At 33.3% G+C, this 26524-nt stretch overlaps 1 protein-coding gene across 4 annotated transcripts in view; it reads right to left on the bottom strand.

Moving 5' to 3' along the window:
- LOC145673792 (b(0,+)-type amino acid transporter 1-like) overlaps positions 1–26524 on the bottom strand; it is a 715231-nt gene that overhangs the window by 147190 nt on the left and 541517 nt on the right. For all 4 annotated transcript variants that reach the window (XM_081743553.1, XM_081743550.1, XM_081743552.1 and 1 more), the window contains one exon: positions 3735–3779. In XM_081743553.1, coding sequence (XP_081599679.1) covers positions 3735–3779 — 45 coding nt within the window. The remainder of the gene's footprint in view (positions 1–3734; positions 3780–26524) is intronic.

The following is a 26524-nucleotide window of genomic DNA, read 5'->3' as shown; positions in this document are numbered from 1 at the left end:
CCCCACTGACATCAAGTTTTCGGTCATTCTTTTGTAACGTACCTTTGCTACATAATTTCAAAATCGTTGATAATGCCACGTGCTCAAGCTCCAGCCAACACTTTGATTCCCGATTTCTTTGGTTTATTATTTATGGACAGTTTTAGTGAACTATGCACGTTGAATGGTATAAGCAATTCACCAAGTGAACTGTATTCCTTACTTCCAATTTTTATATAATTCTCTTATTTTATCAACGAAAGACTTTTCCTTGAAGAGTACGTTACTGTACTGTTGTCGTTAATATGGAAATTACGAAGGTTATCAAACCTATTTCGCGACATAACATTAGCAATTGGATTAAATCCAGTGTCACCTGCCCCGTGCGTACAGTAACTTGGCATCTTCACAATTCCCGCCATTATATGAATACCTAAATACTGCTCGATTTCGGCAAAGTTTGTATTGAATGAGCTACAAGCTTTTTCGAGTAGAATATTTTAGTGTTATATAAAATTTTCTATGATATCGCTTAACATCATCTTAACATATTCCAAAGGTGTTAATTTTCCAGGAGGATCCGAAGAATTAGATCACAATGAGAGTCGACCTCATCAATGTCTTTTATTCGCCACCGGACATACTTTCTGCTGTCTTTAGGTATGTCTCGATTGTGCACGTGAATATGAGAAATTTTCGGAGAACTTGTGTTCCCCTTTGTTCTCAACCATGTTCCTAAAGAAATGTCATCAACGTCATCCTCTTCAATATTTGCTATCTCTACTTCCATTGACTAAAGAGGAGCTTGAATTAGGATGTCATACTTCCTTCTCTACGGTGGCTTTTTTATCAGATGAGCCTTCAACTTCTGCATCAGACGCATTACCTTCGCGTAGAACTACTATATGGTTGTTTCCCAGGGCCCGGTGCTCACGAATCATCTGTAATGAAAAGTAAACCGAACGTGATAAATATATGGCAAATATATTTCAGAAAACTTAGCACATACGCATAGCAATACCAAGTTTTACATCAGTATTCCGGCCAACTATTATGAAAAATGTGACACGAAAATTACGAAGAACCTTACAATTGTCGTATTACAAAAAATGTTATTCCAAATAACCATTTGTATTTTAAAAAATGAATTTTTCAGGCATTTAGAAACTTTGGCTTAGGCCCACGGGATTTCGGAAAAGAGCGTCCTAGCTACGTTTGAGTACGAACTCTGCCTGAAATACATATCTTACTTCACAGGGCTCTGAAGACTAAACTTCACAATTTAATTAGAACCATGGCTATACTTTAAGTAATATACTCAAAGAAGTGTCAAAATGCCTTTCCTTATATACAACCAGTATGTATACAAAGGAGCAAATTCACTGTTTTTTAGGTTTCATGACCGGAATTTAATAGAACAACACTGAACAGGGAAATTAACACCTTGTTTCTAAGCGAAAGTTTCTTTCGGAATCCGTCTGCAAAGTATTTACAGAAAAAAAATATGTAAGATCTTTTGTTTGGCTAAAGAAACTTTTTTATCCTAGAATAAGACTTACGATGGCATATGGAATCATCAATATTTACACTCTAATTATATATTGTTGAGTTTCTAATCACTGATTTTTGATATCAAAATAATAAATGTCTTAAAATAAATGTATGTGTAGAAAACAACAAATATAATCTTACACTTACCTTCAAGAATAATAACAAAACTCCTGTACATGAGGATCGTGTGTACGATGCAGTCTTCCATAAGTTAACCCGATAACACTGAAGGGTATTATTTTGTTTTCTCTAACCAATATTGCCAACACACAATTAAAAGCTCAAAGAAACATTAATTGTTCCAAGAAATTTCATTTTGCGTCCAGTGTATACACAGAAAATTCTAGCAAACTATAACACCATTTTGAATCATAATTGCGGAGAGGGATAGAGAAAAACATTTTAAAAATAAATCTTTAGAAATGTAAGTTAGGATGTCAAAATGATATAATTTATGAATGGAACTTATCGTTATTTACCCGACTGACATTTTCTATTTTGATGACTGTGCAGTATGATGTCTAGGATATCAATCACTTGTTGTTTACAGTTGGAATAGAAAAGTTAGGTTTGATATCATATTTGTGCTTTACACCCAACCTCGGATTGTTGATGGAATAGTATGGAACATCATGTATAATACAAACTAAAGAAATAATAAAACTGTCACTACGTGTAATTACGTATTCTGCAATTTCTAATATAAAATAATATTACGTTACTTTCAATTATAGTCAGTAGAGTTATAGCATGAGAATTGACCAGTTGCAAACTTTTGTTTACAAAACCCAGGTATACAGTTATGCTCCAAGTTTTACGAAGAATTTACATATACTTTTCGTTTAGTATGAAGATGTACAATATATGGGAATTTGCTAATGAAAAGGGTACGAACTTTCACTATTAAGAAACAGTCGATTTCTGTTGTGGTGTAAGGTGTGAATGAAAAGTTTAAGACAGGATTTAGTAATATAAACCAATTATCATTAGTAATAGCATTCTATCTTCCCGCAAAGAACGGCTGTCAGAAAATAAATTTCAGGTGCTTTACGTTATGAATCTCAACCTACACTTATTGTAAGGAGAGGAAAAAATTATTGAAAAATACAAAATTAAGAGGAGCATATATATGATTAAAGCATTGTAGTACGGAATCATTACACCATTGTGATAGAATCGAAATCGTTTTTTTCTCCGGTTTTTATGTGTTAACAAACGGAAAAAAGGTTTCACCTACTTTTAAGTTGTAAATATTGTCTAATATACGAGCCAGGCAGTCGCAATTTCAAATAGTTTGTTTCGGGGCTAATAGACGAAATACCAAAAGAGGTTACTTCCTATTGTACATGCAATTATCATCAATAATAAAATAGAAGATAAATTTTCACATTAACGACGTGTTAATGCCAACTCTTGAAAAAGTGGCTGTAAGTCTTCATCTAGTATTGTAATGAAAAGCAGGACAGTCATAGATTACTGTACTTTCACATTTTTACTTCAATTCTAATAATATTAATCACGATAAGGTTTGAGATGTACATATGGAAAAGGATGTAAAAATCAGATAGAGAAAGGATCATATAGAATTCAAAGAGAAAAAGGATATAAAGAAATTCTGAGAAACTTGGCATCCTCTCTTACAAGGAGCACATTTTTAGATAAAAAGCGAAGATAACTAAGGATAACTAGATAACTAGATAGCTTTTATCCAGAATTTTAATTGACTGTATCCTCTATGAGACCGGCATTGAACTCCTCAGCGTAGTGTATTCGAGCACTACAACAAAACGGCAGTATATGTCTGTTTGTGAATTAAAATCTGCATAATATAGTCGAAATAAATTTGAGTTTCCTACATTTCTTAATTAACGTATTCATTACCAATGATAGAGGAAAAGTGGAGAAGGAACTCATTGAATCGCATTAAATTACTACTCTCCTTTAAAACAAGAAAATCGTGATATAAATTTTTGCACATTGTTTACGAATCTAAAAAAAGAAAAAATATCTGATACCATCAACCGCCAACTGTCCATATCTATATCTATTAATAACTATTTACATTGGAGTAGTCAGGTTCAAAGGGAATTGATTGTCAAACACAACCTTTAAGTGTCATTCGTCACTTTCCTCATAGAAGAAATGTCAATAGTTCAAGATTCATTTGTGAATAACTCTTAGTGCCTTAGTTTAAGTGTACTTACACCTCCGGTTGTTTAACTTCTTCAGTAACAATTGTGACCGTTGACCTAAAAGAGACAAAAAGTTCTGAAAGAAATTTAAACATTTGGACATTCATGTTCCAAAACTTTTGTGTATATTTGTACAATTCTATTTCTATGTATTTCTAAAATGACGTTAGTAATTCAATATTCGCAAATATTACTGTAACTACCAGAAAGGTTTCTTATTATAAAAAACGATGTGTCAACGTGGTATACTGTAAATAGTATACCGACTGTGTTTAAGTTTAAATCACGAGATATAGCCAGCAAACAAAGATCATTATTAAGTCAATTTTCAGATTGTGAGAAAATATTTTATATTGAGAGCATTAATACAAGTACTGTTACTTAAGCCATAACACATGTATTTTACATAAGAGAGGCGATGACATTTCTCTATTTTGTGTTCTCTAATGGAAATTTGAAGACCTAACTATAAGATGTAAAATCCTGTATATGAACGGAATAGAGATTCTGCTGTTTATGTGCGAATATGCGAATTATTCTCTGGCATTAGGTATCTTTCATTATTAGCCAATAGTTTAATTAGGTGTAATGATGTTATTGTATAACCTTTACATTTATGATATGTAAAACTTTACATAACTACTATATGAAATAATTATCTACAGGTAAACTTAAACCGAACAGTTGCATCTGAGACTTGTTTCGAATATTCAGTTTCTTCATTTCTAGTGTGATAACCAGCACAGTGTAATTCAGCGATTTTGCTAGAGATCAGATTAGAAAACTAATTTAAAATAAATCAGATAAATCAATTGATTTACTAAACGACTATACGTGATTTACAAGGCATTTATCTCAGAAAACATATCTAAGGGTCTGATTTCTTAAAACCGACGTAAAGAGCAGACACTAGAGTAAGTGTAAATGTAAAGCTAGAAACTTTCTAGTCTTTGTATAATAATTATATTTTCGAATTATTTATAATTTTTTGGGCAATGTTCTGCGATATGATAGGGTTTTATTATGTGGCATTTTGTGTGCCATGTGTGATAGTGAATTCAAATGTAAGTGTTTGTGACTTCGTAATGTGAAGTATGAAGTTAAGAAAAACCAACGATATTATTTCCAGAAGAAAAAAGTATTGTCATGTTTTCGAATATAAATATATATATGTGTGTGTGTGTTTGTGCAAGTAAATTTAAAAGACGTAAATACTAAATATAATGCAATAATTCTTGAATTCCGTATAATGATACTGATAACTTGCAATATATAACCGAAAATCAGATGTGAACTAATATTCAGTATTACACCTTGTTACAGAAAGGTTGAGCGCTTTGATTACGGCTGTTTTGATTTTAAAATAACCAACATTTGCTATCTTTGGAAAACGTTAAATTAAAATTGTCACCTTCGCACTTGTAAGCCAAGCTTGGCAATCGGAAAAATTGTGCAAATATTTTTCCTCTCTTAAGTAAAATGAGACAAGTTGAAATGTTATTAAGTACAAAAGATGTTTGAAATACTTAATGTTACAATATTTAGGATCAACGTAATATCATGCTAATTTCGGAAAGATATCGATCGTTTGCAAGAGATATGAATGTCATTGTCTTCGAAACTCAATCACATTTCATTGAAAAGAGATCAGACAGAGTGGTGATGTTGGACCAGTGGTAAATCGCGGGATTTTTAATCGTGAGATTGCTCCGGTGTAACAGTAATAAATAAGTTGTGTAGTGCATTTATCTCCTGCAACTTGTCATACGAACGTTTTATTTTCTATATGTTCAATACAGAATATGCTTTACGTTCTTGAAATATAGTCGGAGGCGTAAATAGAACATCAGAGAATATCCAAAATGGGATCGTGGTTCCGGTCCAAAAAAAAAAAAAAAGAAACTCGATAAGCCCAATTATTTAAAGAAATTCACTATCCCTTAGAGTTACATTCACAAACAGAAATTCTGCTTGTGTAAGGAAGACAGAATGGATTATCTATCTATCTATCTATCTATCTATGTATCTATCTATCTATCTATCTATCTATATAGTGTATCAGACCACACATGCAAGGCATTTTTCTCTTTTCGTAGCGCACGTATGAGTAAATCGTATGTCAGGAATCAAACGGTAATGCGTGCATATTATGTGGCGTAGCTGAAATATTTCCACGGGGTCAACTACCAAATTTCAAATGGAACTTGATATCAATTTCAACTTCTTTGGAAGGATTATTGTGAATGATAACTTTTGCAGGAAACACTTTTATTTAAATTCTATGGTTTGGCGTCTACGTCTGTTATTTGTTTTTGAATTGGAACTACAGAACAACAGTTTTAATTGGCAATGACTCCAAAAGAACACCAGATGACACATGTTCTATGTATAGTACTGTTGAAAACTCTTTACAGCATTCAGTATCAAACATTACATATTTCGTGTAGGTATGAACAAACAATAATATTACAAAGCAGTAAGTAGTATTAGTTCCGGGGTTTGAAATATTAGGTATTTAGGTAAAACTGGGTATGGAACAACTTTGTAGCAATAAAACATCAAAGAAAACTTAAAATTTCAAACTTATGAAATCAGTGCCACTCTCCCGGATGTAAACATTTTAATAGAAATCACTTTTCGAAACTCACTGCACAAATATTCTAATTGTTCAAAAGTGGTGCAAATAAACAAACTGAAGATAATGAATAACTTAAATAACGTGAACTGCAAGTTCTCAACATACTTAGGAATATATTGTACTTAGACAAAAACTCTCAAAAACATTCAAAAGATCGTCCAGCACCTGGAATGCTTACCAGTATTTTGACTGCTCTACTTTTCCTGTCCATCGTGTCCTCCCTTGTAGTAGGGCGCTCTTGATAAACCAGCACTTCGACATGTTCCAAAAAATCTAGTGGAGGCAGGTCCAGAGAACAAGTTGGCCAGGAAACCGTGATCCACGTGTTTCGCAATCTAGCGTTATCCAGCCCGATCCACGTGTTTGGGAATAAACGGGCAAGAGTGCGCCCGCAACTCTTGTAAAATGAGCAGCACAACCGTCTTGTTTTAGCCACTTCGTTTCATGAGTTTTAGTGGGACTTCTTCCCTGAGCTCACAGAGAACATCTAACAAATAATTAGCGTACCCTGCCCCTGTTAAAGTATATTCGAAAAAATGGGGGCCAATTATTTGGCCTACCACTATACCACAACAGACATTTAGACTCCAGATATGTTGATTGTCAACTTCACGTACGCAATGAGTGTTCTTGCTGGACCAGTTGTGAGCATTGCGTGTGTTGGCATCTCTATTATTCTTGAAGGTCGCGTTATCCGACCACAGAATATTCTGGTGCAAATATGGGTTTGAGGCGCTCATCCACTGACAAAACTCCAGACTGTTATGGAAATTTTGTTCTTGGAGTTCCTGACGCAGGCGAACATGGTACGGATGGAACGCGTTATCACAGAATCCTTCAAACCGTTTTGTGACTCATAGCAGCATCCTTGGCTAATCATCTTGTCGAGATTTCGGGATCCATATGCAGTGAAGCAAGGATGTCGGGAGACCGTTTATCCTGAACACAGTGCCTGATGTACTGAGGTTTGTTGGTGGTGAGGATAGACGTGCCCAGTACTCTGTACATGAAGTGACAAGCGCCGGAATACTTTTCTCGGCTGCCAAGCACGATCGGAAAACCGTTCACTATACAGCCACGCGACCTCGAGATAATTTGCCTACATTCATCGTATTCGTATTCCTTTTCTTGGGTACAAGCTGTTGGGATCAAAACACTTAAGGTTTGAACTTTGGCTTACATAATTTACTATCACTCTCTTAAATAAGTACTAGTAAGATGTGTTGCGCAAGTTTTCAGATGAACCTAAAGTTTGGAAGCTTGGACAGCTTAATTCTCATATAAAAAGACGGATCAAGATTCATAATATGCATTGTTTGAATCTTAACTGAATATTTTTGTCCTGTCATCACTAGATATACAGATGATGAACCATCTTTTTAAGATGTTTTCTTATAAAAGGGATATCATAACGACGCGTATTGCGTGAAAGCACAATGGTCTTGTTAAATCTGCAGCATGGAGTTAACACAAACATAACAATTCCATCAGAAGTTTTAAAAAGATCTAGCTATTTACATTTTTCATTTGCGCGTGTATAACACGTGTCATTTAACGTTTTAGTCTTACATGAATATCAAATCACTTACGTGCACACAAATTTTACTGTTTGTTGTTATTTACGCTTATCGTTCGAACCTAGAAACAGTTTTCTAGAGGAAAGATTGTGTATAGATATTTATACTTGAATATGATGATTGGGTTGCATACAATAAAATGTATGTGTTCATCACATATATTGTATGATTTACGCACATGCTCCTTGCACATATGTAGAGATTTTCCCCGTGCGAAATGAAACAAGCCAGCAGATTCAGCATAGACCGTGAGCAAATCACATGTACTATTCTTCCATTCTTTGACATCTTTGTGATATCCAAAATTTTTATTCTTCGGAAATATTCTATACTAAGAATAATATTAGAATTCTTCAACATCGATTAGTAAAACTGAAATCAAAATTGCTGATATTCCAAACTTTGTTTTATACAAAGCAAAAACAAATCATAGAAATTCTCAAATATATTTACAGAATCACAATTTTTAATATTCACAATGAATGTTCTTACGAGTTTAAACAAGAGGTTAAAATAACAGGAAAGAAAATGGTAAAAGTCACGCATAATGGTTAGGCTATATGAATTGTCTACGGCTGTAAACTCTTAAGCAATATTATATTGTGGCACATATACCATCATGTATGTGCTACATAATACAAAATCCAACTTTACAAGAGGATCTTATTTAAATGATCTAACTAGTGAGTTTCAGAAATGGTAGTAATAGATATGATTATCGCATTAGAAATTACATATATTAAACACTTAAAATAAATTGTAATGATGAATTTGATTACTGTTATAAATTAGGGGAATCAGTTTCGACAGCAAAACATGAAGGTAATTTATTTCAAACATTTCTTGTAAATTAGTAGACGTGTAGGTCTGATACACTTATTGTATTTGAAACGAGACATTAAAAATCGATAGTAAACAGCATTACTTAGATATTGAGAGTGAAGTTGTCTACCTTCTGACACTTCGTCTGCTGAATAACAAATATGTGATTGTAAGTGTGAATGTGTTGTAAATATTTTTATATACGATTTATGTACACTTAAATAATGTACTGTATGTGCAATGTATATAACTTCATGAAAGAAAGAAAGAAAGAAAATGCGATCCTACATCGCATGCTATAATTTCTGAATACATTATCAAATTCTTCATAAGTTTGACGAATCCTAACAATGTAGGAAAAAAGCTCTTAGGCATATATAGCGTATAATTTATGTAATGTGGTGCAAACATAAAAGTATTTAACATAGAACTTTCTATAAGATAATGTATCTTACAAAAGGAACAAAAATCTAAGAAACGACGCAAAAATAGCCTGTTGTAAATCTTGTATTTAATCAAGTAACAACAGAAAGTGATCAAATCCTGAACAAAAATAATTGCAATCTCTATTACATGATTTATTTCTAGTGAAAAGGATCGACTTAAAACAGGCATTATTGCTATCAACTGTGTTTGTGTATTCTATATAGATAAAGGAAGAATATATATACTGCACACAGCGTTATAGTAAGCATTTACCGCTAATACATATAAATTTCTTTACTTGTATTAACAATAGTTACGGTGTGGCTCGTACAACTTGGTCTAAAATGTATACCTGTTCAATAAATCATTAGGTGCAAAGCGCGTTGAAATAAAAAAAAAAAAAACTCTACTCCAACACGAATCAATCACGTCACAATATCTTCTACAAGATGTCTCTACTTCACAAGCATGCGGTAAGTATATATTTATATCGTTTCTAAGGATCAATAATTTTATTGGAAAGGTATTACGTTAAATATAATTGTTTTGCTATTTTATGATATGATATCATACACAATTGAATTAATTATACACTTAATGAAATTGATTAAACGCTTGAGTTAAATAATGTGAATAAACAAAAATGCAAGAGATGTCCGCACGGAAAGTAATATACTCATTGTTTAGTTAAGATATGAATAAGTCAAATTTCCTCACACAAAATTGGAATTGTAAATAATTAAAAGGTGTAAATAAGTAAAATAGGTGAGATCTCATACTACATTGTTATGATACACGAATAAATTAAAATACATATAGCATATGGTTAAGCGAACACTGACATACACATAGTGATATTCAACCACTCAATACATATAGGACGTGGTTAAGCTAGCAAGCAGATATGTAAAGAGTAAAGTTTTACAACCGTACATTAATACGGCGAGTACTAATGCAATAGGCAATGCATACATGAAATGTTTAAAAATGAAATTACATACATAGATAATGAAGTTATGCAACCACTCAATACTTAAAAGAACTAATTGTACACCAATTCGATACCTACGAAAAGTAGATATACAACCTCTCAATATTCTCAAGTAGGCATTAAACCACTGAATTTATACTAGATATGTTAAGGACGCTGCTACATAAAGAATAAGTTTATGCTACCCCTCAATATATATATATACAAACATGGCTAAGTAAGGAAATACGCAATATATAAATAATAATTACACAACCATACAATACAAACGAAATTAAAAATTTATGCATCACACGATGCATACGATGATTTTCTTACTCAGTACATACAAATATATCTAAGTGAGTTGTGAAGCAGTTTATATATGCTTAAGTTATGCAACCATTCAATACAAACGAAGGGGTAAAATTTTGCAACACGCAATACATATGAAGATGTATCCATACATTTACATACATAAAAGTATACGTACCACTGCTTGATATACATATTCCTGACAGTACATCAATAAGAACGTCCATATATATCTGCATGCAGGAAATACTGTCACATACTTTGTAATTTATGATTGCACTGCGATTCGTACACGATTACGTAAACATATATGTTATGATTCTATGGAAAAACACAGTACTACTCACTCAAACACGGCTTAAAGTGAATAAGATACTTTTCAACGGGTTACGTCCCTTTCTTTCCACATTTTTACAATATGCTATACAATGTACAAGTATTCTAAAATATACTAAATCTGCACTTTAAATATCTCTCTGTACTACACTTGAAATGAACGCGAAGTAATGAAAAGACTTTCTTTCTAACCTTTTATTACAATTTAGATCATTTCGTGAAGATTTTAATTATCTTATCTTGTTTTAAGAATAAAAGGAACTTATGAAAAAAAATGTAACGGAAAACCTTCTTTAGCAGTATACCTGGAAAAGCAAGAAAAAACCAAATCGCAGGTAGAAGGTTTGTTGGTCCAGCATGAAACACAAACGCAGGGAAAAACCGTAAAACCAGCTGGTTGACAGTGGCCAAACCAATACAGATAGAAATTGGTTTCTGCTTCTATCAGTATTCAAGTCCCTCGTTTAAGTCATAGGAAAGAAATGGTGATTCGTCCCTCATTGTTGTCCAACTGTTTCCCCACCTAAGATTACTTCTCTTTTATTGGCATTTCAAGTTTCCTTGCGGAATATAAGCTTGCTAAACAACTCTATGCAAAATTCTCACGTGTAATAAGTGTCACTTTTCATTTGTTTCACTCTTTGAATAGAAGTTAAAAAGCCCCACCTCTTACCTGAAGTTGAAGGAAACTAGGAAAATATTCACTACCTGTTATGATGTCGCACCCCCACTAGAAGAGTGTTACATCTCCGAAAATAGCGATTTTGAGATAAACCTATAATCTAGTAAAGAAAAGTGCGCTCTTTCACCTGTAAAAAAATTATAATGATATCTCGTCTGGTTTCCGCTTGGGAGCGTTAATAACGGTCATCGGTTTTGGGTAAATGACAGCCTACGAGTGTCTAGTAGTGTTGCATCATCTATACGTCAGTAGTGAGCGAGCTTCCGAAGGGTGAACATCGCTGAGGACAGTTACATCTCAGTTGCAACTGTATTCGGCTGAAGGTAAGTTACTTTTTGAATTCTCTTCAACAGATGACCGTTACATATGCAGATGCAACTGTATTCGTCTTATATTGTTAAATGTTCAATTGATTGCATTTTGTAGAACAACGTTATTTATATAGATACACCCATATTCGACTTCTTGGAAACAGTATTTATTTCCCATCTCACTCTTCTTGTTGTAATCTAACATTATGTAACAGTCATCTTTTACTTAAATGGGAGGTAAATGTATTAATGTAAAAGGATATTGATGTTTCTAATAATGTACCTACTTTACAGTTACATCACTTAGCATTATAACACGACGAAATATTATTACATCTTGAATAATGTAACTTTAAATTTATCGTAATACTATTTTCGATTTTCCAAGGTATGCTGTTTCCGACAACACATTTTTCGTAAATATCCATTCTAAAAATCAATTAAATATCAGAATAGTATAAGAGTATCTAAACTTCGCTGAGGCTCACGAATTATTATTATTATTATTATTATTATTATTATTATTATTATTATTATTATTATTATTATTATTATTATTATTATTATTATTATTATTATTTTAGAGGAATAGCATTGTTGTCTGTCTTCATCTGCATTTTCTAACTTACAGAAGTGGGATTGTTCCTGTTATTGGGTTACTGTCTGCTGTTTATTCCTCCAGCCGCAAATGTTGTAGGGAAATTTAACCATAGATATTATGGAGAATTAAATCCTCGTATTTCCTTTTATAAAAAATTGCGCATGTTGAAGCCGATAGAAACAGCCATAGTTGCTGTGGCTGGTGCTATGAAGAACTAAAGCAAATAATGACGTTACGAGTGACATTACGCTGACATCTAGCTCATGCCTTGGCGTCTGCCAATTCCAGCTTCAAAAGCACGCCTCCATAAATGCTCTATTATGTTTTCTCTGTGAATTTAAGTGTATTTCATTTTCGTAGAATCCGAATCACTTTTGTCTCCACCGGACATAATGGTATTAAAAATTATCAGAATGCCAAACATGTTTTTTTTTTTCAGATCCATTATTATAGTTTTGTTTTTAATAAATACTACCTTGATTATTAAAATGCAAAATTGTAATTTCAATTTGCGACAAAATAATCTCAATTCCCGTGTGGAGCGTTCATTTCATTTTTAACTTTCTCTATTCATTTCCAGGAGCTTCAGGTTCATTTTGTATGCTACATGACATTGGTAATTTAATGTAAAATAATACTAATCAATATTAGAATTTTACGATGTTAATTTTTTTTATATCTTTTCAGAAAATGGAGCGCGGACGACGTATAGTGGATATGGTTTATGATGGGCTATCCAGTGCACACAAGAATGAAAGTGATTCTGGTAATGATTGTAAAGAAAACCTAGAGCAGGCTGAAAGAACTGAAACTACTGGTTTAAGATTTGAAGAAGGACAGTGTTGGAAACCGATGCCTTTTGAACACGACTCTTTTTTCCAATCGGTTGATTATCGAACTATTAGAAATTTGCGAAACAAGTTTTTCCCTAAGTGTGACAGTTCCGTGCAACTTCCAGCAACACATTCTATCGAAAAAAGGTCTCATCTAGACCAACAACAGTGGCGTGATTATATTTTGGATAGTGATGATCCAGATAAGGATCCAGACGTGCTTTCAGAAGATCTTAGTAGTTCATCTTCTGAAGATTATGAGAACTATAGAAAGCAGCCGCCTTCAAGAAAACGGCGGTCGCAAGAAATTAAAAACACTTCTGCCTTACTATCATCTCCCATAGATCATGCGTCGACGGAGTCAAAGAGCAACGATGACTCTGGTTCATCCGATACCACGAAACGAGGAAGAAAACGAAAGGCAGATCCATCATTATGGAAAGAAAATGTTGTAAAACAACTTAGAAATGCTGGTCAAAAATATGTATCAAGGACTACACATAAGGAAGTCGCAGCCAGATCATTGAGAAAAGCTTGTCAGAATTGTAAGTTTGCTTGTTCAACCAAAATTGATGAAGATTATCGGAGAAAGATATTCTCAGATTTTTGGGAAATGGGAGACATTAACCGTCAAAGAGAATTTATTGCAAGATGTACCACACAAGTAAACAGAGGAACAAGAACTACAACAACTAAAAGAGGTTTAAATGTGGCGTACTATTTCTTCAAAGGGGAAGAAAAAATACGTGTATGCAAACATTTCTTTATGTCCACGTTAGATATAAATCACAGAGTTGTTAGCACGGTAATGAAGAAGAAATCAGAAGATGGTGTTATTGAGCAAGATTTAAGAGGGAAGCATGATCGCCATCGGAAAATACCAGACGAAATAAAAGATGATATGCGGAAACACATTGACTCAATCCCTAGAATTGAGAGTTACTACTTGAGATCACAAAGTAATAGAGAGTATATCGATGGAGGAAAAACTATTGTAGGTATTTACCGTGATTATGTCGAAATGTGTAAGAAAGAAGGAAAACAGTACGGGACACAATCACTGTTTGAAAAAATTTTCAATTTCGAATTTAACCTAGGCTTTTTTGTCCCCAAAAAAGACTTGTGCGAGTTGTGTGTAGAATATTCCAATGCCAAATCTGCTAATTGTGTTGACGCAGAGCTTACATTAAAATATGACATTCATCTAAAAGAGAAAGATCTCTGTAGAGCAGAGAAAGAAGCCGATAAGAGAGTGGAATCAGCTGGAGTCATCGTCTGTTGCTATGATTTGCAAGCAGCTCTGCCAACACCTAATGGTGAAGTATCACTCTTTTATTATAAGTCAAAACTATCGACATACAACTTCACCATTTATGATGTCAAGAGAAAGGAAACTGTTTGTAATGTGTGGCACGAGGGAGAAGGAAAAAGGGGATCTATTGAGATTTCAACTTGTGTATACAAGTACATGGCAAATATTTCTGAAAAGTCTCCAAATAAGGTAGACTTTATATTTTATTCAGACAATTGTGGAGGACAACAGAAAAATAAGTACTTATTTGTGATGTACATGTATGCTGTTTACAAACTGGACAATGTAAATAGTATCACACATAAATATCTTGTTAAAGGTCACACGCAAAACGAGGGTGATGCTGTCCACTCTGTGATAGAAAAAGAAATTAAAAGATCACGTAAGGCTGGTGCAATTTATGTTCCTTCCCAGTATTACCAGATAATAAGGAACGCCAAAAAAAATAAGCCATATTTCAATGTTGTTGAGTACGCTCATGAAGATTTTGTGAATTTCAAGGATCTAGCTGATAAAGTAGGCAATAATTTCAACGTGAATAGTAAATTTGAATGCTTCAGTTTCAATGACATCAGAGTTTTCAAAGTTGAGAAGGATAACCCATTGAAGTTTTACTACAAAACATCTTATGGTGCATCTGATTTCGAAGAAGTGTTTGTTGACCAATCTAAACGTACGACTCATGAAGCAAGAACCACCCGAAAGCATACTGTTTCTGCGACCCGAGCTTCCTATTCTGGGATTGAGAGATTCAACGTATGGGGAATAAAACCAGCATACAAAACACCTCCGGGCATTCCTGCACGAAAGAAGGAAGATCTTATGTCTCTGGTGAACTGCTCCGCCATACCACAAGCTTATAAGGGTTTTTATGCATCTTTCAACATCACAAAATAAACTCAATTCTTAACAATTGGAATTCGTAAATTTTATAATAGTCTGTTTCAAACTATTGTACTCTTTAATGTTGTGATTATGTTCCATTAAGGTTACACCTCAGTGATAACGAATTGTGTATCCTTTTATTAAACTGCATTACACTCAAGAATTATTTTTAAAATCTGTTTAAAATTATCACACACTTTAATGTTGTAGTTATATTTTATTAAGTTTACACGTTCAGTGATTCCGAATTGTGTTTTTATTGAACTGCATAACACTGAAGAATTATTTTTAAGGAAAAAATCATCATTATTCTACTATTATAAATAAATAAAAGCTGCATAGATTTGTTAATAAAAAGAATGTGTGATTCATGTTAGTTTTCACTTCAACAAGATTTTTTTTAAATATTTTTGAAGATACTTATAACAAAAGTTATACTATATTTTTTGTTTATTTTTTTGTAATTCACCTACTCTATTTTTTAATATCTTACTTGCACATCACCACCTTTCACCCCAATCATACATTAGACGTTTAGAGAGAGAGAGAAATGGAGCGGATGTGGATAAGAGAGCCATAAAAATGTGAAAATGTCATGAAAATTCCATTATATTTTGTATGTTATATCTGCAATTACATGAAAAGTCCTATTCGAATAGCGTTACATCTAAGATTATTACATTTTTTTGAGTAATAAAGTTGTTATACTGAGGTATTTTCTGTTAGCGCATGATCGTTGATGTTTAGGAAGTCCCCTTGCAGCTATACAATCACCGGCTACTTGTACTTGTAGCCAGCAGAAAGAGCTTAAGCTTCTTGAAATTTCAAACGCCGTTTTCTAAAAACATTGAATTTCGAGATGTAACACTCTTCTAGTATAGCACATATACTATATGTGCACTGTAAATATCTCTCTCTGCTCCACTGAAAATGAACAGGAAGTAAGGAAAAGGCTTTCTTTATAACCTTTTTTTTTACAATTTAGATCTGCTAATCTTGTTTTAAGAATAAAAGGAATTTATGAAATAAAATGTAACGGAAAACATTCCTTAGAAGTATACCTGGAAAAGGAAGAAGAAACGCCAATCACAGCTAGAAGACTTGTTGGTCCAGCATAAACCACAATCGCAGGTAAAAATTCATAAAACAAGCTGGTTGACAGCGGTCAAAGGAATACAGATAGAAGCTGGTCTCTTCTTCTATCAGTAATCAAGTCCGTTGTTTGTCATGGGAAAAAATGGTGATTCGTCCGTCATTCTTGTCCAACCGTTTTCCCACCTAAGATTACTTCTCTTTTATTGGCATTACAAGTTTCTGTGCGGAATATAAGCTTAAACAACTCTATGCAAAATTCTGACGTCTAATAACCATCACCTTTCATTTGTTCCACTCAAAATAGAGGTTAACAAGCCTCACCTCTTACCAGAAGGTGAAGGAAACTAGGAAAAAATTCACTACCTCTTATGATGTTATAAAATCCGGATACTAAGAACGAAAATGTCAGTATAATTCATGCAAATTTTAAGATAAAGGAGTGGATATTAACATAACTAGTTACATTTTCTTCTTGTTTTCTATAAAAATGTTTCCTAGATATTACATGGAAAACTTCTCGCCTTTCTTTGTGAAATAGATAAAAAAAATCAACGAGTATTTCTTCACAATGAATCAATAATTCATCAACAGAACAAACACATGGTGTTCCCCAACTAACAGTTAAATTATAGGTTCCTGTCTCTGAGACACCCCCACACCTTACGTAAAAGAATGATAAATAGTCGGCTTGCCACTGCTTTTCAACAAATGAATATTTTATAAGATTGCAATTCCTGATTTTTATTTCTAAATCCTTCGCAAGTTCAATGACAAAAGAGTAATCTTATATGGTACTTAATACAAGTATATATATTCTATACAAGATAAAGGAAGAATATCCTACATATACTTTATATAGCGTGATATAATTTTATTATTGTGTACTAATAAAAGTTTATGCAGTGCTTAATAAATTTTAATCGGGTAAAATGTATACATATTCATTAAGCGGTGAGATGCAAAGGAACTATAAATCAGGAAACTCTGCTCCTACGTGGATCAGTGACGTCACAGTGTCTTCGAGAGGCTGCTCTCTTAAGTATATTCCATTTTTATTTCTTTATATGTACATCATTAGTTAATTAATTCAATAATTGTTTGGAAGAATGTAACATATAAATGATTTGAAGTAAGCTATAATATCATATACAATTAAAATCAAGTAGCTCATATTTCCTAACACTCCATTGATATTGCGTTCGATTAAAATATGAATATGTCAGATTTTCTCACATAAATTTAATATTATATGTACTTGAATTAATTAATGGGATTATCAGAATCACCTTTGATATCAACTTAATATTAATTTACATTAATGTCAAATTCCGGTGAAATATATGTATAATCAACCCTTTAAGATATAATATGAACCGCAAAGAATAGTATAACTTACATCATTTAAACCGCTGTAGCTTTCGTTGAGAAATGATATGGTCAGACGTCAGAATAAAGTACATTGCTACTTAACATCTCTTAACACACTGGGGAAATTGGAAAGAACTAACGTATAATGCGATTGCAAGAGACTGATATTAGTGCGAACAGTATGCGTTTCACGATATAAAGTTGAACCCGTTAGTATCCGTGGTAATGTGGAATGGTGACAAAAGTAAAAGAAAACTGATATTACTATCGAATCTATAGATTCCAGGGCTCCTAATTAAATCGTCAACGTTCCGTATATGATTCAAATTGCTACGATTTTCTTTCGTCAATACCCTGGGTTGGTGGGAATGGGTCGAAATGTTGAAAGTATTAAAAGACCGACTTTAGTATCGAATTCATAGTTTTTGAATGTCGCAGAGATTATTAATTACAAACCCGACAACGTTAAAAACAATTTCAACCCTATGGGGTTAGAAATGATTGATAAGGAAATGTCTGAAATGAACAAGATTATTATCGAATCTATAATTTGCGTTAGTCAAATTATAATTATAATCATAATTTATAATTTAGGTTTGTTAATTTATTAGATTACAACCGCAATGACTTTTAGGCATATATATATATATATATATATATATATATATATATATATATATATATATATATATATATATATATATATATATTCAAGCGTAACAAAGGAACGGTGCTGCAGACTGGGTTGACATAGAATTTTGAACCTGCAAAAGTTATTGTGATAGTAAGCCACTCCAAGGGATGTGATTTAATAGGGTGCGTCAAAAAAATGTATACACACTGTAAACCATCATATAAAATTTATGTTCCGTTCTATAATGTTCAATTGCTGGAAATGGAAAGCTTAAAGACCAATTTGAAGCACAAATGCACTTTTTTACGCAAAAGTGATATTACTGTTCAAAATGACGACCTTCAGCATCAATGCCTTTCCAAGTACGAGTCACCACGGATACCGTACATCGTACCAACGTGTCCAGTGGGATTTCTGCGAACACCACTCGAATGTCATTCCGAAGTGTGTCTCAGTTACGTGGTTTACGTTTGCACATTTCATCCTTGAACCGCAGCAACATTCTCAAACTCCCAGTACCATTTAATTACCTGTATCCGCCTTTTAAAGATCAAGCGTATGTCCGCCATCTTACAGTTACTTCCTTGCCACTAACTGGGTTGAGTAGCTAGAGCAACAGTTCTGCTGCCACCTATAGAAGAAAGATAACCTTACTTTCTCCCACAAATTCAATCTTGGAGCACGCGAAATAGGTCTTTATAACGCTTCAAAGTATGTATACATTTTTCTGACGCACCCTGTAGAAATTACATTGTAAGAAGACTTATACTAATGTGTAACCTATAGTTGTCTGCGTCACTGAAATGAATAATAATGCTCCCAGTAGAGCTTAAGTACAAGTTCTTTCCCATCGGCAGAGGTTCAGAGTGCAGATGAACATGAATCATCATAAATTATTGAATTTTTATCGAATTCATGGTTTCTTTGATCACGACGTTTGACCTGTCTTCAGATACTCTTGGAGGGTAGTTTTAATATCCACTTCAAGGTGTGCTTCTTAGTCATATCAATTTGATTAAAGAAGTATTTTGGTAGGAGTGGGGTGTTTCAATATTTGTGAAAAATAGGGTATTTTCTGTGTTTTGGTTTCATTAAAGTATATATTCCTAGAATAAGGCATTCAAATATTTCCATAAACCAATTCTCTCAGGGTGACGAAGCGTTATTTAATGCAGTTCGACTTAGAAATGCATTCTTTACAAAATTATTTCCATTTGTAGAGTTGAAAATTCTAAAAGGAATGGTGTTTGATCCGGATACGTTCAGTTGTTAGGGAGTAACAGAGGATAAAAGTTTTTGTAATGACGTCATTCGTGGTTAACTGCGAGAGCAGGTTTCCATGCAGACAGTGCGAAAAGCATTTCGTTCGTGAGTGGTTCATTGAGACGTTCTAATGTGTGGTTTCCTTTTTCAGAATTGCTTGCGATGACTGATACCTTCAGACCTTAACTGGACTGGTGCAGTTGCAGAGGTTGCTTTCATATGGCTAGCGAAGAAGAAAATACGTGTTGTGTTAAGAGAGAGACAATAAATAATATCAGAGTAAGTGTTGGGTGTTTAACATTACACGAAAACTTTACTAGTGTTATTTTAAGTATTTATACTTTAAATACCACAAGACAATTCATGAGAAACTCCAAAGACAGACTTGTGAAAGATAAGCTCACATCGAACATAAATGCTATGTGGCGATTTGTAGCTTACAGGCAGTTCGTGTACTGGGTCAATTCATGGAATGCACTAGGGGGAAAATGTACGAAAAGTGATACCAGCTTGGGCGGTAAAGAAAATCCGTGAAACATTCCCCGAAGTGAATAACATTTATGTAGGTTTTAGACCATCTGTTGACGGAGAAGAATACGATTATTTTAATTAGTTTTTGTACAGAATATACGAACATGTAATATATATCCTATTCTAAATCATTGCATTCGATATTAAAAAAAGAGAAAGAAACGTAAAAAAGGCAAACTCCTATAGTTACCCGTAAATTTACAAATCTCCCTCATCGCATGTACTACCATGAGCAAAATAAATGACGCGTCTCTTTATTTTGAAATTTTTTGAAAATATCTCTGTTTTCTTTATATGTTCAAAATTTCGGAAGGTTTCCCCAGCAGGACAGGTTAATAACAAACCCGTTTTTAATATTTGCGTTAGATATTAGCTTAAAATAAATAAATTAGAAGCAAAAAACATTAAATCGACAGAAATCTCGAGAATTACCAACTCTGCTAAAGTGGGAAATTTTCAAGAACGCGAGGGAATTCTGCAGTTCAACACGAAGCAGCGACATCTATGTCACTGAGAGAAATGTGGATAAAATCTACAAACGAAACTTCTAACGAAATATTTCTAATATGTCTTATTTCGTGCATTATCTGCAAACTCCAAATATATCAATATATGCCAAGTATTAACGTAAAGATAGAGCAAAAAGTGGAAATTGTCTATGGAAAAGGACGAATTGGTAGCGCGACCGTAATGAAAAATCGTCTTTGCCGGAGAACAGGGTCAGTTCACGTAAGAAAAGAAATAGCTCAGTTAGTTAAAGCAAATAGTCTGTATGCCGAAGGTAGCGGGTTCGAATCCAGGTGGAAGTGACGTTGTCATTTTTATTATTATGGTTATTTTATTTATTTTTTTATGTGGGAAAGAATCAAATTGTAACATATGTGTAAAATTCATGACGATACCAAAAAAAGAAAAAATGTCGTTGTCGCACTTGCATTAGCATCCCTAATTTTGTTTGCAAAAAGTTTAGTAATAATTTCCCCTGTGCTCACTGCTCACTATACGTAATGCTCGCTGGCGCGTTGTTTTCCAGTAAATGTTAATCCTAATTTGGAGAATTTTATAAAGTTTCACAATATTTCTCAGTAGATAGTCTTCTATCTACTTGTTTGGATATTTTGATAACAGATTTCCCTATTAAATGTTTAATTTTCCCTAGATGTTTAATTACGGAAAAGTTTTACAATGTATTTGTATTAAATTGAAATTGTTTTGAATTTACCACATGAGATAAGTAGCTCGAAGGAGGAAAACTCAAGTAATTGATATTCTACGTAAAAGCTACCTATTGTAGAATGATGATACTTCTTGCCATCAGCACATAATCTTCACGTTAGAGGGTCAGACTGAAAAAAATTCTGGTTTTTCCTCCCTATGACCACCCATCTTAAACCTCTACATTCCATTGTTCGTCTCACAAAATTTCGGTGCTCCAAAAACATTCATATAATAATAATAATAATAATAATAATAATAATAATAATAATAATAATAATAATAATAATAATAATAATAATAATAATAATAATAATAATCATCCTGAATATGCCATCCTTACATAATGTAAGGATATCTTAGTTTCTTAGTTTAAATCTTAGATATCTTAGTCTAAAGTGCTTTCTTTAGTAATTATTTGAACAACCATGTAGGAGGGGGTACGGCGTTTTATTTTGCCCCTCTCATTTCAGTACCCTTCCAACAGAAAGTAATTTCTCATAAGCAGGGTAGACAAAATGAATAAGAAATATATTTACAGCATCCTCTCCCCTTTCATTATTGGAATATCACGTAGCATTTTTTTATTCTACCAAAGATGGCCCTGTGCGGTTAGGGGTAGGTAACTAAAGAAATACCTAATATATAGCGCCCCTTGATTGTAATATTACCGCTTCTTTATTTGTGCGAGGGAGCCCCAACAAGGTGATAAAAAGAATAGGAAAAATGTCTATTGAATCCAGTGGCGGATCCAGCACAAACTTCTGGGAGGGAGGGTAGTGAAAGATTCTTTTGATGATGTGAAGCTGTCACAAATTACCACTTAACTAAACTAAACATAATAGTGGGGTGAACTGGAACCCAGTCAGTTTAAATTGATGTAAAAGTTTAATTTTTGGCTTCATATTAAAGTTTTGGTTTCAAATGAAAATTTCAGTCCCAGTGGTCAAGGATCAAATCTCGTGGGGCTCTTCAGTGTAGGCTAATACGGGCCCCTTATGAGAAAAGGCAAAAATATTAAAATGTTTCTAACTTTCGAATTTTTCGTTTATTTTAAAGAATTGTTGGGCTTCGTATTAAAGTGTTGGTTCCAAATAGCAATTTCAGTCCGATGGAGAATGATCAAATCCTGGAGTCGGGGGGGCTCATCAGTATAGTGTGCTACGGCTCCATTATGGGAAAAGGCAAAAATATGAAAATGCTTATAACTTTCGAATTTTTCATCTATTTTAAAGAAATTATTGGCTTAATATTAAAGTCTTGGCTTCAAATGACAATTTCAGTCCTTGTGGACAATTATCAAATCTCGGAGGGCTCTTTGGTGTAGGGGTTTCGGCTTCTTTATGGGACAAGATTCACCTAATTGATATTGCAAAATTGTTTTGTATACATTAGTGTAAACTTGCACCATTTGGTTAATTTTACCTCTTATATTTTGCAGATTTCAAATTCCAAGCATAGTTACTTCTCAAAGCTAAAAGGCACTTACTAGTTTCATTAAAAGGAAATGTCTTTTATGAAAAGTTGTCATGGAGTAGACGAACGAACAGGCACCCAAACATTGGTTGAGTCGGTGCCTGCTCACTTCAATTATTATTATTATTATTATTATTATTATATTAATAATAATAATAATAATAATAATAATAATAATAATAATAATAATAATAATAATAATAATAATAATAATAATAGAGCATTCATGGGGTTCATGGCTCGACTCCACTTCGCGTCAAGTGAAATTTGAGGTAGACAAATACCGTGTGCATGGGTATGGGTTTTCTTGGAATTTTCCATTTTCCTCCCACTTTCTTCATTTCATCATTTCATTCATCATCATTCTCCCTTAGCGTAGGTGCATAATCGTGCAACGTTAAACTAGATATTCCATTTAATTTTAATTTCAATAATAATAATAAACAATTAATTCAATTGAAAGAACTGTAATTTATGTTGACGGCAATTATCATAAATATGCAACCATTATAAAAACAATGCTTTGAGTAGAAAGATAATCCTTCCCAAGTGTTAACGAATGCGCACGAGATAAGACATGTTTCGAGAAAGAGACGAGACGCGCTTTGTGACATCCAAAAGAAGACGTAACAAATGTTTTGGACACGAGATAGCTTTTAAAACGTCTCGTCTTGTCTGGAATGTCTCGAAAACAAAAGTCTAAGTTTTAAAATTATTTCTAAAGATCTATTCTCTCAAAAGTAGCTCTCTGCCTTAAAGTTAATAACGGCATTTGTGATTTTTTTAAAAAAATAAACAATGTCTAAAGTTAATAGTTAACTTTTCGAAAGGAAGCTTCATTAAGGGTGAACCTGAAAGATGTCCACAAACTTCGGGAGATGATTCGTGACATCAAAAGGAGACAAATAGCTTTCTTGCAGTTTTCGAGTTCAGCTTCGTTGTCGAGATACAGGGTTGCCAACTGATCGTGTTTGAGAAACTCACTGGAAATAAATTCAACTCCAAGAATAAGCTACTACAGGTCAATTGACTTATACCATGCTGCAAGGTTAAATATTTGTTTATGAAGTGTGTACAAAATTTGCCAGTGTCCTTTCTGGGAACATCGTCGAGAAAAAGTCACCTCCAAGAATAAACTACCCCTCGTAAATTTTTCTAAGAGAAATATCTGATACTGCAATATAGGGTTGTTAATTAAATATTAATTAATGAAAAATAAACAAAATTGTTAAAACCATTTTGGAGAAAATAGCTTTTTTCGATTTTCGGCTGTTAGTAAACCACATTTATTTTAGGCGGTAGGAAAAAAATGGGAAAATCTCCTGTAGGAATACTATGTAAACCCTAAGTTTAAAATTTGGTGTAGATACGTTGAACGGTATGGCCTCTAGGCGAGTGCACAGAAAAGTGTACCGAACGGACGGACCGGGAGGACGGGTATCGAAAAATCACATTTCCAGTATGTAGACGCCATGAAGCATGTAAATCCGTTGAAATCTGAATTTGATATACTATTTTCACAATCACCATATTTTCTTCTCTCTTTTGTCGCTCGGAATAGAAAAGCCTGAGTTTACCACAAAAAGCTAGGGTGTTTACCAAAAAATATTCAATTACAGGGCCACCGCACTAAACTTTTTCAATTCAATTTCTTAACTGTGTTAGGCCGCAGTTGTTACTGAAGTGTGTATTTGGATAATACGAAAAAAAATATCGTATTATTCAAATACATCGAATGTCAGATTGTCGAATAAAAAACTTCGATTGAAGAAAATCCACACTACAAAACTAACTCACACTTTGAGCACATTTTCATTAGACATATAATAGAGCAATTAATGCAATAATTGTTTATGAAATATGAAAAATCAAATGAGTCATTTTCGAGAAAGTCGTTCAAAAAGAACACGTCAGAAGTAACCTACCTCTTGTGAATTGTTTCGAACAATGAGTTAAGATATACTTTTGCTTATTAATGAAATATTTATTTGCGAAATTTGAACAAAATCGCCTGTCGTTCGAGAAAATTGTTGGGAAAAACCTTGACCCCCAAAATAATCTATCCGTCGTAATTGTTTTTCATAGAAATGACTTATACTAAAATATAGGGTTATTAATGAAATATTTATTTATGAATTATCAATAAAATTGTCCACGTAAGTTTTGAGAAAATCGTGAGGGAAAAATAACTCCCCGAATAAACTATCTCTTGAGGATTCTTTCAGGGCAAGCGAGTTATTCCATATTATTAGGTTTTTAATGAAATATTTATTTCTGAGTACGAACGAAATTGCTTGATTCATTTTAGAGAAAACCGTGGAGGAAAAACACCCCCAAGAGTAAACTACCCCTCGTATATTTTTTTTCAGGACAAACGAGTTTTGCCATATTGTTCGGTTATTAAAGAAATATGTATTTTTGAAATACGAATAAACTCTTTTGAGTCATTTTTGAGAAAATCACCCAGACAACACACTCCACCAAGAATAAACTACCCCTCGCATTTTTTTAGGACAAACGAGTTATTTATGCCATATTGTTAAGTTATTAATGAAATATTTATTTATGAAATATGAACGAAAACACTTGAGTCCATTTTGAGAAAATCACTGAGAAAGAACTCACCCCTAAGTATAAACTACCCCTTGTAGATTTTTCTCAGATAAATGCCTTATACCACAAAATAGGGTTGCTAATTAAATATTGATTTATAAAAAAGAAAGAAAACAAGATCGTTAGAGCCAGTTATTAGAAAATATATTTTTTCTATTTTCATCGTACAGGAAACTACCCTTGTTTTGGGAGTAGGAGGGAAACAAAAGAAACTATAGGAAATACTATGAAAATCTTAAACTAAAATTTGGTGCAGATAAGTTGAACGGTTGGTCTCTAGGTGAATGCACAGAAAAGTGTAGCGAACGGACGGACGAACAGATGGACATGTATCAAAAAATAACTTTTTCGGTATTAGGGGCTATAATACGTGTAAATTCGTTGAAATCTCAAATTTGATTTTTTTTTCGATCACCATACTTTCTTCTCTCATTTGTCACTTCAAAGTAAAAGGAACTCAGAACTACAGATAAGAGACACCTACTTTTACACATAGACATTTATTGATTAGAACTGTTTTAGTTTGTCATTTCACTTCCAATTGAAAGGCTTTACCATGACTAACGGCATACCAATGACGAGACGGAAGTTTTGAGGAAGTAAATGCATTCAGAAGTCTAGACTACATTACGCCTATCAGCCTGTTTTTACTTGTTGACAGTTGTAATTTCGTCCAAACGCTACATGAAATAATTCTTGGTTGGCGTCATTGTGTTACTATTTTAGTATTCTTCTCTTCAGACTTGGTTGAAGTTTTGTCTTAACGGTTATACATTTTTCTTTCTTATTTCATCGTTACACATAAGAATAAAATGTTCTGGTGAGTGGATAAATTCGAACCTACGAACATTGAGTTTTCATTCTTCCAACACATTACCAATGGACCAAGCTTTGTCTTC

The sequence above is a fragment of the Thermobia domestica genome, chromosome 17 (assembly GCF_964235325.1).
Source record: "Thermobia domestica chromosome 17, izTheDome1.hap1.1, whole genome shotgun sequence".
NCBI classification, from domain to species: domain Eukaryota; kingdom Metazoa; phylum Arthropoda; class Insecta; order Zygentoma; family Lepismatidae; genus Thermobia; species Thermobia domestica.
The sequence above is the reverse complement of the archived record's forward strand: the minus strand, read 5'-3'. Positions and strand labels throughout refer to the sequence as shown.